At 37.3% G+C, this 12848-nt stretch overlaps 3 protein-coding genes across 3 annotated transcripts; 1 reads left to right on the top strand and 2 right to left on the bottom strand.

Annotated features, from left to right (window-relative positions):
- Positions 1 to 3538: 3538 nt before the first annotated feature.
- Positions 3539 to 3833, bottom strand: LOC112206634 (putative keratin-associated protein 20-4). The gene has a single exon (XM_024352350.2). It carries the CDS (start codon positions 3791 to 3793, stop codon positions 3659 to 3661), a length of 135 nt encoding a protein of 44 aa, XP_024208118.1. The 5' UTR covers positions 3794 to 3833; the 3' UTR covers positions 3539 to 3658.
- A 3913-nt stretch (positions 3834 to 7746) lies between these two features.
- On the bottom strand, positions 7747 to 8118 carry KRTAP20-1 (keratin associated protein 20-1). Its single transcript, XM_024352471.2, has one exon. The coding sequence runs from the start codon at positions 7989 to 7991 to the stop codon at positions 7821 to 7823; it is 171 nt and encodes a 56-aa protein (XP_024208239.1). The 5' UTR covers positions 7992 to 8118; the 3' UTR covers positions 7747 to 7820.
- Positions 8119 to 10514: 2396 nt separating this feature from the next.
- Positions 10515 to 11099, top strand: LOC749829 (keratin-associated protein 6-1). Its single transcript, XM_001171781.5, has one exon. The coding sequence runs from the start codon at positions 10541 to 10543 to the stop codon at positions 10754 to 10756; it is 216 nt and encodes a 71-aa protein (XP_001171781.2). The 5' UTR covers positions 10515 to 10540; the 3' UTR covers positions 10757 to 11099.
- The last annotated feature ends 1749 nt before the right edge of the window (positions 11100 to 12848 follow it).

The raw sequence follows: 12848 nt of genomic DNA, 5'->3' as shown, positions 1-12848 counted from the left end.
CACTGTGCTTCTTGTGCAGCCTGCAGAACCATGAGACGATGAAACCCCTATTCTTACAAGTAACGCAGTCTTAGATATTTCTTTACAGCAATGCAAGAATGGCCTAACACAGTTCCTAGTGTCTACAGTTGTCCTCGTGCTCTGGTGTGTTGGGAAAGCTGGTCACTTGCATGCAGTCTTTTGATTCCCACTTAACGCTGTAAAAATGGGTCTCGTTCCTGGAACACTTCCTTGCCAAAAGACAAAAAGCCTACAGGGCTGAGCATGGTGTCTCATGCCTGTAATCCCGCACTTTGGGAGGCCGAGGCAGGTGGATCACCTGAGGTCAGAAGTTCAAGATCAGCCTGGCCAACATGGTGAAACCCTGTCTCTACAAAAATACAAAAAAAAAAAAAAAAAAAAATTAGCTGGGCGTGATGGCAGATGCCTGCAATCCCAGCTACTCGGGAGGCTGAGGCAGGGGAATCCCTTGAACCTGGGAGGTGGAGTCTGCAGTAAGCCAAGATTGCACCACTGCGTTCCAGCCTGGGAAACAGAGAGAGACTCCGTCCAAAAAAAAAAAAAAAGCCTATATAATCAGTGCCAGGTTTATCATCTTGTGTAGGGATACATTCCCTGTTTGACGCTCAGTGTGTGCCTAAGATTGTAAGTCAATGGCTCTTGGCAAGACGTGCTCCTAGCTTTCAGTGTCTCAGACTCCATGGGTGATGGGGAGGGGTCCTTTTACTGTGGCTCCAGAAGAGTGTGCATAGTCTCATTGCCTTGTGTGGCAACCTGGGGACCCGCTAGCTATGAGGGATGGGCACACGCTGTTGGAGCTGATCTCACCTTATCTTTTCTGATGTGAGTAAAAGCATTGCTCCATCCTGTGCTTGATGCTGTTGTGTTTCCCTTGGCAACTCTGTTACCAAGACGCGGTGGGCAGAAGTGTTTGGACTTTTATTCCTAATGCTGGCATTGTGATGAGCTTTGTTATCCTTCAGGAAGTGGGAGTCCTCCTCTGGTATTGAGAACCTGGCACAGTGTTGTACACACCATGGAGTGAGGTATTTGCATAAAGCAACTGAAAATGGACACGAGGAACACATAATTACATATGTGAGTTTCGAATTCTGTTCAGAAGGCAACTGGATGAAGCAGGTGCCTAATGCAGAGAGCGAACCCCTCTCTCTTTTTTCCTTTTTTTTCAGACACGGTCTCACTCTCTTGCCCAGGTTGGAGTGTAGTGACATGATCTCGGCTCACTGCAACCTCCGCCTCCCAGATTCAAGTGATTCTCCTGCCTTAGCCTCCTGGAGTACCTGGGATTACAGGCGTGGACCACCACGCCCAGCTAACTTTTGTATTTTTAGTAGAGATGGGGTTGCACCATATTGGCCAGGCTGGTCTCCAACTCCTGACCTCAGGTGATCTGCCTGACTCGGCCTCCCAAAGTGCTGGGATTACAGGCATCAGCCACTGCTCCCAGCCCACAGAACACCTCTCTCTAGTGAAAGAGCTTAGATTCTCTCCAAGAAGAAGCTATCAATCAGATTAGGCTTTAAGATGAACAGCATTTGAAGTACTTCTCACTGACAGGCTGGATAGCAGATGTAAGAAGCAAAAGAGGTGGATTTGAAAAAAACGAATAGAGAAGACACAGTGATGTGTCTAGTTGACTGAGACATAGCTACACAATGATATTCACATGGAATTGCTTGAAGGATAGCATAGCTAAATATGGCTGAAGTAATGCATATATACATCATGTATTAAGCAGTTATTGTATTCCATTTTGAAGAAATGGTTTTGATCTGTTTAACAGAATGATCAAACAGCGATGCATATAATTTGTTTCTCAGTCTATTCACAGTCATAATATAGACGAGTGAGACACTGGGAATGTCCATATTTCCTCTTATGCAAAAGCTATGCTCTATCCCGAGTACTCCACACAGAGCATACAGACAGACAGCCAATACTCTGGGCAAAATAACTTTACTTGTATATCAAGACTTTTGTGATAGTTCATTCCTACTTCCACATTCTGCTATAAAAAATAAGAAATTCTAGAAAGACATGAAATTTTCAACATGATTCATTGTCATTCATTTATTTATTCAAAATATTTATTAGGCGGCAACTATTCTAGCTGCAGGGCTGCGATCCTTTATCAATGATAGTGTGTGGAATAATGTGTTTTTTTATTATTCATCACTTGAGAATGTGTCAGTTAGGCAAGAGACTTTGAGAAAAATCCACTGTATCAGATAAAACACTGGAGGAGGATATTTTAAATCAGTTGTTGATGTAATAAAATAGGGCTTCTTAAAATGTGGGAAAAAATACACTTCCCACATCATGCCATTAAAAGTTTTAAAAATAATGAATACTTTTCTTTGAACTCTCTGGAGTGCTTGCATCACGTGTATTGATATTTAAGAATATTGTGTGAATCATACATAGGATGTTGAGAAACATTGCTCCTCACTGATGTTTTATGAATTGGAGATTCCTATTCCTTATTAGGTTGGCTTGGAGAAGAAAACTAGAATAATTAAGGCCAGGTGCGGTGGCTCACGCCTGTAATCCCAGCACTTTGGGAGGCCAAGGTAGGTGGATCACCTGAGGTCAGGAGTTCGAAATTAGCCTGGCCAACATGGTGAAACCCAGTCTCTACTAAAAATACAAAAAATTAGCAGGGCCTGGTGGCATTTGCCTGTAATTCCAGCTACTTGGGAGGCTGAGGCAGGAGGATCACTTGAAGCCAGGAGATGGAGAATACAGTGAGCTGAGATCGCACAACTGCACTCCAGCCTGGGCAACAAGAGTGAAACTCTGTCTCAAAAAAAAAGAAAAAAGCTAGAATAATTCAAAAAAGCAGTTTTGTTTTCTTTAAATTAGAAATTGGATGAACAAGGTTAATATATCCCAATGCAAGTGAAAGGCGGACCTGAGATACGTGTTGTCCTCTTTTGCTATAGAACTGAGAGGAGCAGCAAGAAGTGTGGAAAGCAGAAAAGACAATTTCTATCCACCTGAAGGCACAGATCTGAATGAGACAACCTAGCTGTGGGGTTTTAGAAAGATAGCCCTAGCATATGTTAACAGGAAATGGGACTATTATTGTGTGAAATGACATTTTGCTTGCTTACGTATAGGTAATAATGCTGCCTGTAGGTACATTTGAAAGTAGCTTTTATACCCATGTTATTATAATGGACTGATGATTTTATGCTTATCTTTTTTGAAACAGTGTCATCTCAGAATAGCATGAAAGGCAGCACCCAAAAGCAGTTCCTCACAGTTCTATACAAATTAATGTGAATAAAGTAGAACCATCCTGAATATGAGAAAACAACCCATTAAAATAGAACTTAAATTTTTTTCATATGAAAGATACTGATTAAAAATATAAAATAAATTTATTGGTAGCACAATATTAAAGATAAAACTTACCTATAATTTTTGACGCATTTTTGGCTCTCTTCATGAATTCAGAAGCATGACAGGTCTGAACTTTGTGTTCTTCAAGTTCACCAGGATGAGCTATCAGAGTTTGTATAGCAAATATAATTACTCACGTGAAAAATTATAGAAACAGAATCAGGAAATCAAGCTGGAGGAGTGCAGTAGACTGAACTGCTCTAGGTGTTCCTCAGTGGAATCCATGGTGTCATTACCTGGCAGAGTAAGATGAGTGGCAGCCATGTCTGCACCTGCCATACTCAGCCACAGCCACAGTCCTTCCCATAGTCACAGCCACAGCCAAGCCGCAGCCCAGGCCACCAGAAAGATGGCTGTAGTAGGACATGGTGTTCAGAAGTGGATGTTTCAGTTGTGGATCAGGGAAATATTTTTCTCAGTTTGAATGTCACCATCTGCAAATGCAATTTTATACAGCTTCAATAGTGTATGAGGCAGTTCGGTTTCATATTTCAGAGAAAGCTGAATAATAAAACTTGACAAAATTTATTTCAGTAAGTACAGATATCCTAATAAAAATGTAACTATTTTGTCTGAAACTCAGTAATAATGTTACACGCCCTTAATTAGAAGATGCTTCCTGTGTCTTGGTGATCTTCTCACTCTTGTTTGTTATTAAAGTCTAGACTCAGGTTCCTTAAAATGTTAACAATATGCAAGCCCTCTGATCCAAATTTTTTTCTTTACTTGTAAGGATTTCTACTGGTGAGTCAAATATGCAAACAGAAACTGGAAGTATATTTATTTGAGTGAGGAAGTGATACAAGTGGAAAGTTATCTGAAGTAAAATATCTTGTAAATTACACAATTTCTTTCCTTGGGGTAAACAACTTTTCATCCCAAATAATATTTTATATTGATTATTAACAGTGAACTGACCACATTTACAATAAAATGCTAATATAAAGTCACATATTTATTTTTTTTATCTTGAGAGTCTATTTGTTAGCATGATTTTGCTTCTATGTCAGATCACTGTAAACATTTATTTAGAAATCGAAGTATTGGTGTGAGATCTCTCACATCTCACCTCTCAGGTTCCCGTATTTTCACATTTGTTTTGATGTTCTCTTTGGACTTCTCCAGGAAAGTGTTTTTGAGACAGTGGAAAATAAATATATGAAATAGGGTAGTGGATCCATATAGCAGTCACCTGGGGGAATAAGGAGTATTTGTTGTAAACAAGTAAGGACACACATCTGAGGACTAAGATAAGTACTTAGTACATACATCTAAGTAAACACACATCTAAGTGCTAAGCTTGACCTAGAGGACTTCCTGTTCCAACTTTTAGCTTAAATATTTACATTTAATAATTTGGTGCTTTTTCTGACAAACTTAAAACCAATAGATGTTGTTATTTAAAAAAAATAAAACATACAGTGGATCTCTTATTGCCTAAACAAGATCACACACTAATCTGCAGTAACAAGCAAGTGGACATACATAAATATATATGTACATTTTAAAAGGTGCTTATATATTAAAAAGAATTTTATTATGATGTTTTGATATAACTGACCTGAGATGTTCATTATAGTACTATGCTGGTTACCAATATTGTTTGCCAAACTTGATGGACTCTAGTGGTAATAAAGATGAATAGTTGCTTTGTTATCACTATTCTCCCCTTCTTTGAATATAATAGTTCTTTTTTTATGCTGGGCATGATCAACTTAGGAAAAAAATCCTCTAAATTTCCCAAGCTTCTTTGAAACCCACTCTAGTCATGTGATGAAGTTCTGAACAATGCATAAAATTTAAGGTATAATATGACGGCTTTCTGGATCCTTCCTTAAGATTCAAGTTGCATGGAGTCTACCATCTTCTTTGTATATTTCTTGGTCCTCTTCCCTAGGACACAAATGCCACCATCTTTGACTATGAAGATGAAGGTCACATCTTATAAATGATGAAGCAATGATTTAGAATGAGTCTGGGTCACTGAGGACTAGAAACCAGCTAGAGATGACTTAAATCCAGACTTTGATTATGTGAAAGAGAAATACATTCTTAAAATGTATACTATTTCTATCACTTGCAATAAATTCTACTCCTATCTAATACAACAATATAGAAAAAGGAATGAGAAAATTCTGCTAGGAACCAAATTTTAGACAGTGTTTCCACTTAAAAATTAAATATATCCCTGGGAACGATGGCAGCAAATATAAGAAAAGAAAAGCCATGGGCTATATTATTCTCTTTGAAAAGAACCTCGTTTATTCTATACAGATTAATTGCCCCTAGAAAGTGAATTTTAAGTGGGGTTAGTCACTTGAGTTCTTATATTTGAGATATTGAAGACTTTGTCACTTTTCTTTTAAAATTCTTGTTGGAATATGTATCTATTATTTGAACCGTACTTTTTAAAACCAACACACAGAGAGTCAAAGAGCATAGTGTTATTTCCTAATTAAATAACTCCCATATTTGAGGATTTAAACCAAAATATTTCAGGCATGCTTCTGTCTCAAGTAACCTACCACCAAGAAATAATGGTGGATAGGATTAGTTTGGAGTAATGATTTTAAAACTCTTCGATCATAAAAGAACTTACTGAGGATCTTGAAAAGCCATTGTTTATGTGTTATATTTACTGATATTCATCTTTTTAAAATTAAAATTGATGATTTAAAAATATGAGTTAATCAATTTCAAAATAAGTCATAATTTCATATTTTTAGAAACATAATTTTTTTAGAGCAAAAACTTCTTAGGAATAGTGGAATGTTTTACATGTTTGGTCAATCTCTTTAATGTCTGGCTTAATGGAAGACAGTTTCTCATATCTGATTTAGCTTTTAGTCTGTTGTGATAACATGCATATATCTGGAAAATTCCACTGTTCATTCATGAATGTATGGCAGTAAAAATGAAAAATATATTATGAAAATAATTTTGCCCTTATCGAGACCTCAAAAGGGTCTTTGGTTCCCACACGTGTCCCTAGACCACACCTTGAGAAAATTTGGTCGAGAGCAGTGATCTTCAAACTTGTGAGATGAGAAAACCACACTGTAAATATTTTGAACCTGCATTCCCAATTTCAATTCAACCATTTATTTATAAATTTTATACATGTGTTATTGCTAATAATCATTAGCAATAACACATATACAATATGTATAATAGTAAATATATTATTTTAGGTATGTTTTGATATTTTTGAAAATTTTGTTTAAGAACTGGCAATGCATACATTTGGAGTTCTGTTTCTAGATTCATTTTATTCTAATTACTGGAAAAGATATATTGTTTGCTGTATTCATTAAATCATGATACAAACTTTTAATCCCATTATCTAGTTGTATAACTTGTTTTTTAAATTTCCCTAATATAGGTTCCTTAATGTCAATAGTTTATTTTTACAGATTAATTGAGAAGTTTGATTTTCATACCATGTGGTAAAAACTCACTAAAACTCTTTTGTTTGGAAAAAATGTAAAACCCAATTAGAATATTCTAATAGTACACAAATACCAGTTTTATAAAGTATACAACTAGATAAAATTTAGTAATATTACAACAGAAACAATCTTGAATATTCATGAAAAGATGCTCTCTCCCAACATAGCAGCATGCCTAGAATACTTTAGGAGCTGTTGCATGAATGCAATGAAATATGAAATGAACTTCATTATCAAAATCGCCTATCATAAAGAGATTTCCTATAAAGACATCCAGGTTCCCAGACATGGCACAGCACTTCCTGTATACAGGATCTATATCAACAACATCAGGCAACTGAGAGGCTTCATAGTGATGAAGCTACCAGAAGGCAGACAACTTGGAAAACTCATGGAAGCCACAACTTAAAATGTGTATATGTTTTTATGTGCTCTGGAGAAACAAGGACAGTCAGCAGCATGCAGCCACCAGCCTTAGGTGTGTAGCTTGTCAAGCTACAAGTAGAAATTATTTGAAGAGAAAGCAATCAACTGTGTCCCTACCGAAGCTCAGTTTTAAATAGTGTGAGAAATATATAGAAGGACAAAAAATAGGAAAATGAAATAAGATGTAGTGTCAACCCCTTGGGATAGTAATTATGCACAGGTTTCCATCTTACCATCATCCACATGCAAAGTTGACAATGAAAATAATAAACATGAAAACACACTATATTTGCAAACAGACTAAATTTATTTAAAGGACTTAAGAATCAAAGAATTGCATTTTAAAACATATTCTTTATCATCTTGCACAACAGAACCAGAGAAAGACAGCATCTGTAGTTCTTTGATAATAGCCTAGTTTAGGTTTCTGCTATTTTGAAGACACAGGATCTGATGAACAAGAGCAGCATGAGAATCCAAGTTTCACAAGCAGACAAATCTGGTGAGCTCTAGAATTGTTCAGTAGAAACCATATGACCAATATCTTCCATAGCAAGATGGACAGCAGTAGCCATTTCCATAGCCTCCATAGCCACCATAACCACATCCATAGCCACGATAACCACAGCCATAGCCACAGCCAAGCCCACCATACCCATAGCCACCATAATAGTTGCTGTAGTAAATCATGGTGTCAGAAATGGATGGTTCAGGTGTAGAAGAGGATGTTCTTGAATTTGAACATCTCCATCTTCACAGGTCTTTTATACTTCCTCAGTAGTAGGTGTGGCAAATCACAGGCAATGTTGCTCTTATTATGAATTATTTTGGGTTGACCGCTAACACCGCCAAGGCAACACTCCCATAAATCTCTTTTCATTAGGCATAGTGAAGCCTTCATAGCTAGGATTCCTCTAGTGTTGTGTCAAGATTTTCACAATCAAAGAATGTGATTTGAATGACAGATTTTTTTTTAACCTGGTTTTAACATCCTTTTTTCCTGAGAGCACATACTAAAATTTCATGGTGAGGTTCTATGAAATAACAGAAACTATGCAAATCTCATCTGATTCAAATTGGTTTTGGCTTGTTAATTCCTTTACATTCATCTACCAGTTGCAGTTGAAGAAGTCTGTCTGCATGGCTTTGGGGAGACAGATGTGCCTAAGGAGCAAGTCTTTCGAGTATGAGATCTGTAATATTGCCCAATATTTCTTCAGAGATAGAACAGTTTATTTCACTTTAAATACATAAGTCAGGTAACATTTTTACAGGATACAACTTTACAAACGTACAAATGCACTTTATTTTACTGTTATACCAAATTCTATCTTGATTCATTATTTCCACTAAATGGCAAAACATTTATTCTTGTCCCTTTCAGGTAAACTCAACAAAATTCAATCACTTTCTGGTTGTCAGTATTAAAATACAATTGCAATAAAGACATTACCACTCCTCATTCTCTGCCTGAGGTGTGCTTCGATGTGCAGTGATATGCTGTTGGTTTTGAGGAGGACCATACCTGTTCTGCACTGACACCTGTAGATGGCATAACACATATTGCCATTTTCCATTGCCATAAAAATAAAACTCTGTTCAATCCATTACCTAGCATGAAGTGTTACATCCTTGGGTCTCTACAGCCAGAACAGTCTTTGGTTGTAGTAAGGAAATCAATGAGTCTCCACTCAGATCCACCTGGGTGAGAACCAATCATTGTATCTCCCCCTGCTTGTGCTATGTGTGTTGGGGAACTCGGTAGGACTTGCCCCTTCTCAGTAAAACCAGGATGTGACTTTCTCTGTTTTTAGATGTACATCCTCAATGCAGAGTTTCTCTTCCCTTCAGCTTCAAGGACATAATGCCCCTAAATGAGAACTTAAGCATGCCTGAGTTCTCTTATTCAATTGATCAACTCTCTACTGAAGCTTCTATCCAGAAAAACAGGGATGGGATGAAATAAGTAAAGACAGCAAAATTTTTTCTAGTATTCTGGTTCCTACTATGAACCAAACACTATTCAAAGTGTCTGGTATGTATCAAAAGATTTGATTTTCTAAATTTCCTTGTGGGGTAGGTATCATTATTACAATCCCATTTGCAGATAGGGCAGCTGAAGCATGTAGTTAACAGTGGTCAGACAGCTATGGATAGTAGAGGTAAAATTTGAGCCTAGAAAGCACATTACAGATATTTTACTCTTATTTACTATATTCAACTCACTCTTATAAAGTCATCTTACTAAGAATATAAATCCAGAGGGCTACTTGACTTAATCATTCAATTTAGCTCTGATCTTCACTGCTTTGAAAAAAGATTAGGTTATAGTAACATGTTCCTCATAGTCTCATATTTTGCCAAAGACTTCTTGTTTGATGGTGGAAATATACTAGGTTGCATGAAAAGATACTTCTGCCAGTATTATTGTTTTAAATATGAAAATACCTATACTTACTTTTGAGCCAGAACACAAATATAACAAATGCCTTGAAATTTCAGGAAAATTTTTATAAAAATACAATTTTATAAATAAAATGAAACCTCATTGATTACGAATTTGAAACTATGGGAAAGAACTATTGTTTTAAAACAGTCACAAAAGGAAATATTGATGTGAGAAAGAAAAGTATAGTTTTCTCATGCCTGGTATTTTAGAATTTCAAACTGTTGGCTTTGTGTCAACAGTCTCTGGAAGCTGAGTGACACTTTCTGGCTTTTAAAAGAAAACCATCTCTCATGTGAAAATGAGAAGAATTCCTAAAGGAAAACAATGGGTTTGGAGCAGCAGGAAAGAGATGGAGAAACTCAAGCTCAAGGGAGATTACCATGACTTGTTGAATGTCAGCAAAAATAAGGTAAAATTATTGGTTGTTTAGAACAGGTCAGTTTGTTTACTAAAATGCTATTTCTTGCCATAAAGGCTGGTTGGAAAATGGTAATTTGAATGTCTGGTGTGAGTAGAGTTTTAAAGATCAGACAGTTGATGCTCATTAAAGATGCACAAATGTTTCAGATGTGGCTAAACAATAGAAAATGTTCTAAATGCCACAAGGCCACGATTGAAAACCAAGAGTCAACAAATTACTCATGCTGGTCCTTCAAATTAGCCAATGGCATGACTTGTGTATGGTTCCCACCCACACTGAGGCATATAAAAGGCCCTCTGCAGGGGAAGTGTTCATACTGAAGTCACCTACACTTCCTCCTACCCAAGGACAACCCCCACAACCAACACCATGTGTGGCAGCTACTATGGAAACTACTATGGCACCCCTGGCTATGGGTTCTGTGGCTATGGAGGCCTGGGCTATGGCTATGGAGGCCTGGGCTGTGGAGATGGCTCCTGCTGTGGCTGTGGCTTCCGCAGACTGGGCTGTGGCTATGGCTATGGCTCCCGCTCCCTCTGTGGCTATGGCTATGGATGTGGCTCTGGCTCTGGCTACTATTATTGAGGATGCCGTGGGAGACTCTCACCCTCTATCCTGTGATACTGAGATTCACTAATTCTGAAGCCCACATGTTCTGAGATTTTCCCTTGAGTGATGATATCCTGCAATGGAAGTCTAATATGGTCTGTTGTTGAGCTACCATCTAACCTACAAATATCTTGAATTTCTATCATGAAACGGGATAAGGTAAAATTCACCTGTCAGTTCTCCTTTCATCAGAATGATGGTGTCACAGCATCTGCCTTGATGACTTTATGATGGAGCTTTTTTCTCTGTTCACCTAATAAACACATTTAATCCAGAAGAGAAACCTGGTGTTTATGTCAATCATTTAATATTTAAAATTTCTTACCAATAGTTTTTGTTTCAGTTTGCATGAAAGCTAACAATTAAATTCTTTGGGAGATATTTTTCTTACAATTTCTAGAGAGGTTTCTTTGCCAATTCAAAGCTCAATTGTTTTAGAAAAGTAAGCTTTTTAATAAATTTCAGTTTCCTCCTTTGCTTCTAGGGGAAGAATTTATGTTGTGCTGAGTAATTCTCAATACTAAATTAAGTACCTATCATTTATATGTTGGGTTATGCATTGCCTGCTGTCTGTCACATAACAAAGAAAAAATTTAATTTTCCCAAGGCTTCTTGTGCATATCTCCTAAAATAAATGAATGCTTGTTACTATATCCTTCATTTTGAATCTTCCATTTTAAAGAAACTATTTTTTAATGAGACATAACCAAAGGAATAGTTTTATAATCTAGTATACTCTAAGCTAGTAATAGGTTATAAAGCTATTTGACCTGCATGGTGGGCCATAATAATTAAATAAAAACACTATTTCAGGTATAAACCGAGAAGCTTCAAAGTCTCACAAGGCTGCAATTCAAGATCTTAAATGGGGCTGTGATTGTACCCAGGGCTTAGCTGGGGAAGGATCCATTTCCAAGGTCATGCCTTTGTTAGCAGAATTCAGTTCCTTGCAGTTGTAGGACTAAAGGGCTCATTTTCTTGTTGGCCATTTGTTGCAGTGCCTTGCAAGCTATCTTTTGGAGGCAACCCTCAGCTCCAAAAGGATGCTCACAGTTCCTTGTCAAAGAGGTTTTGAAACATAATTGCTTGTTTTTCAAAACCAGCAAGGGGGGGGCAAGAGACTCCAGCAAGATGGGTACTACAGTCTTATGTAACATAATCACATAAGCACACATAATCATAAACATTCACCATATTCTATTGGCTAAAAGCAACAGGTCTCACCCTCACTCACAGAGAGGGGCTTACACAAGAGTATGGACATGTGGAGGCAGCAATCACTGGGTATGTTGATTCTTCTCACTGCAAATTCAGTGCATACAGTAGTTTTCCCTTAACCATAATTTCAGTTTCTGTAGTTTCAGTTACCCAAGATCAGCCACTGTGAGAAAATATTAAACTATTTTCAGAGAGAGAGAGAGAGATGGGTGGGGAGAGAGAAAGACCGTATTTACATAACTTGTTTTTACAGTAATTGTTATACATTCCTTCTATTATTAGATATTGTTGTTAATCTCTTACTGTGACTATTTTGTAAATTAAACTTTATCACAGGTATGTATGTATACAGAAAAAACATACTATATATAGGCTTTGTTACTATCTTGGTTTCAAGTATTCACTGGGCATCTTGGAACTTATCCTTTGGGATAAGTGGGGATGACTATACACCCTTCATAATAGGAATTAGGAAGTTGTCCTTCATTTTCAGTGCTCTTCGACAATGTGTACAATATTGGGATTGCTTTGTCTTTAAATATTTGGTAGAAGTCTCCTGAGAAATCATCTGGGTTTGGGCTTTTCTGTTGTTAATTTTTATTTTTCTTCTTTATTTAAAAACTGTCCCTTAAAGTCCTTTTTTAAAAAACTTTGGCCGGGTGCTGTGGCTCATGCCTGTAATCCCAGCACTTTGGGAGGCCTAGGCGCTCAGATCATGAGGTCAGGAGATTGAGATAATCCTGGCCAAGATGGTGAAACCCTGTCTCTACAAAAAATACAAAAATTAGCTGGATGTGGTGGTGCGTGCCTGTAATCCCAGCTACTCGGGAGGCTGAGGCAGGAGAATCGC

Source organism: Pan troglodytes, chromosome 22, assembly GCF_028858775.2.
Source record: "Pan troglodytes isolate AG18354 chromosome 22, NHGRI_mPanTro3-v2.0_pri, whole genome shotgun sequence".
NCBI classification, from domain to species: Eukaryota; Metazoa; Chordata; class Mammalia; order Primates; family Hominidae; genus Pan; species Pan troglodytes.
The sequence above is the reverse complement of the archived record's forward strand: the minus strand, read 5'-3'. Positions and strand labels throughout refer to the sequence as shown.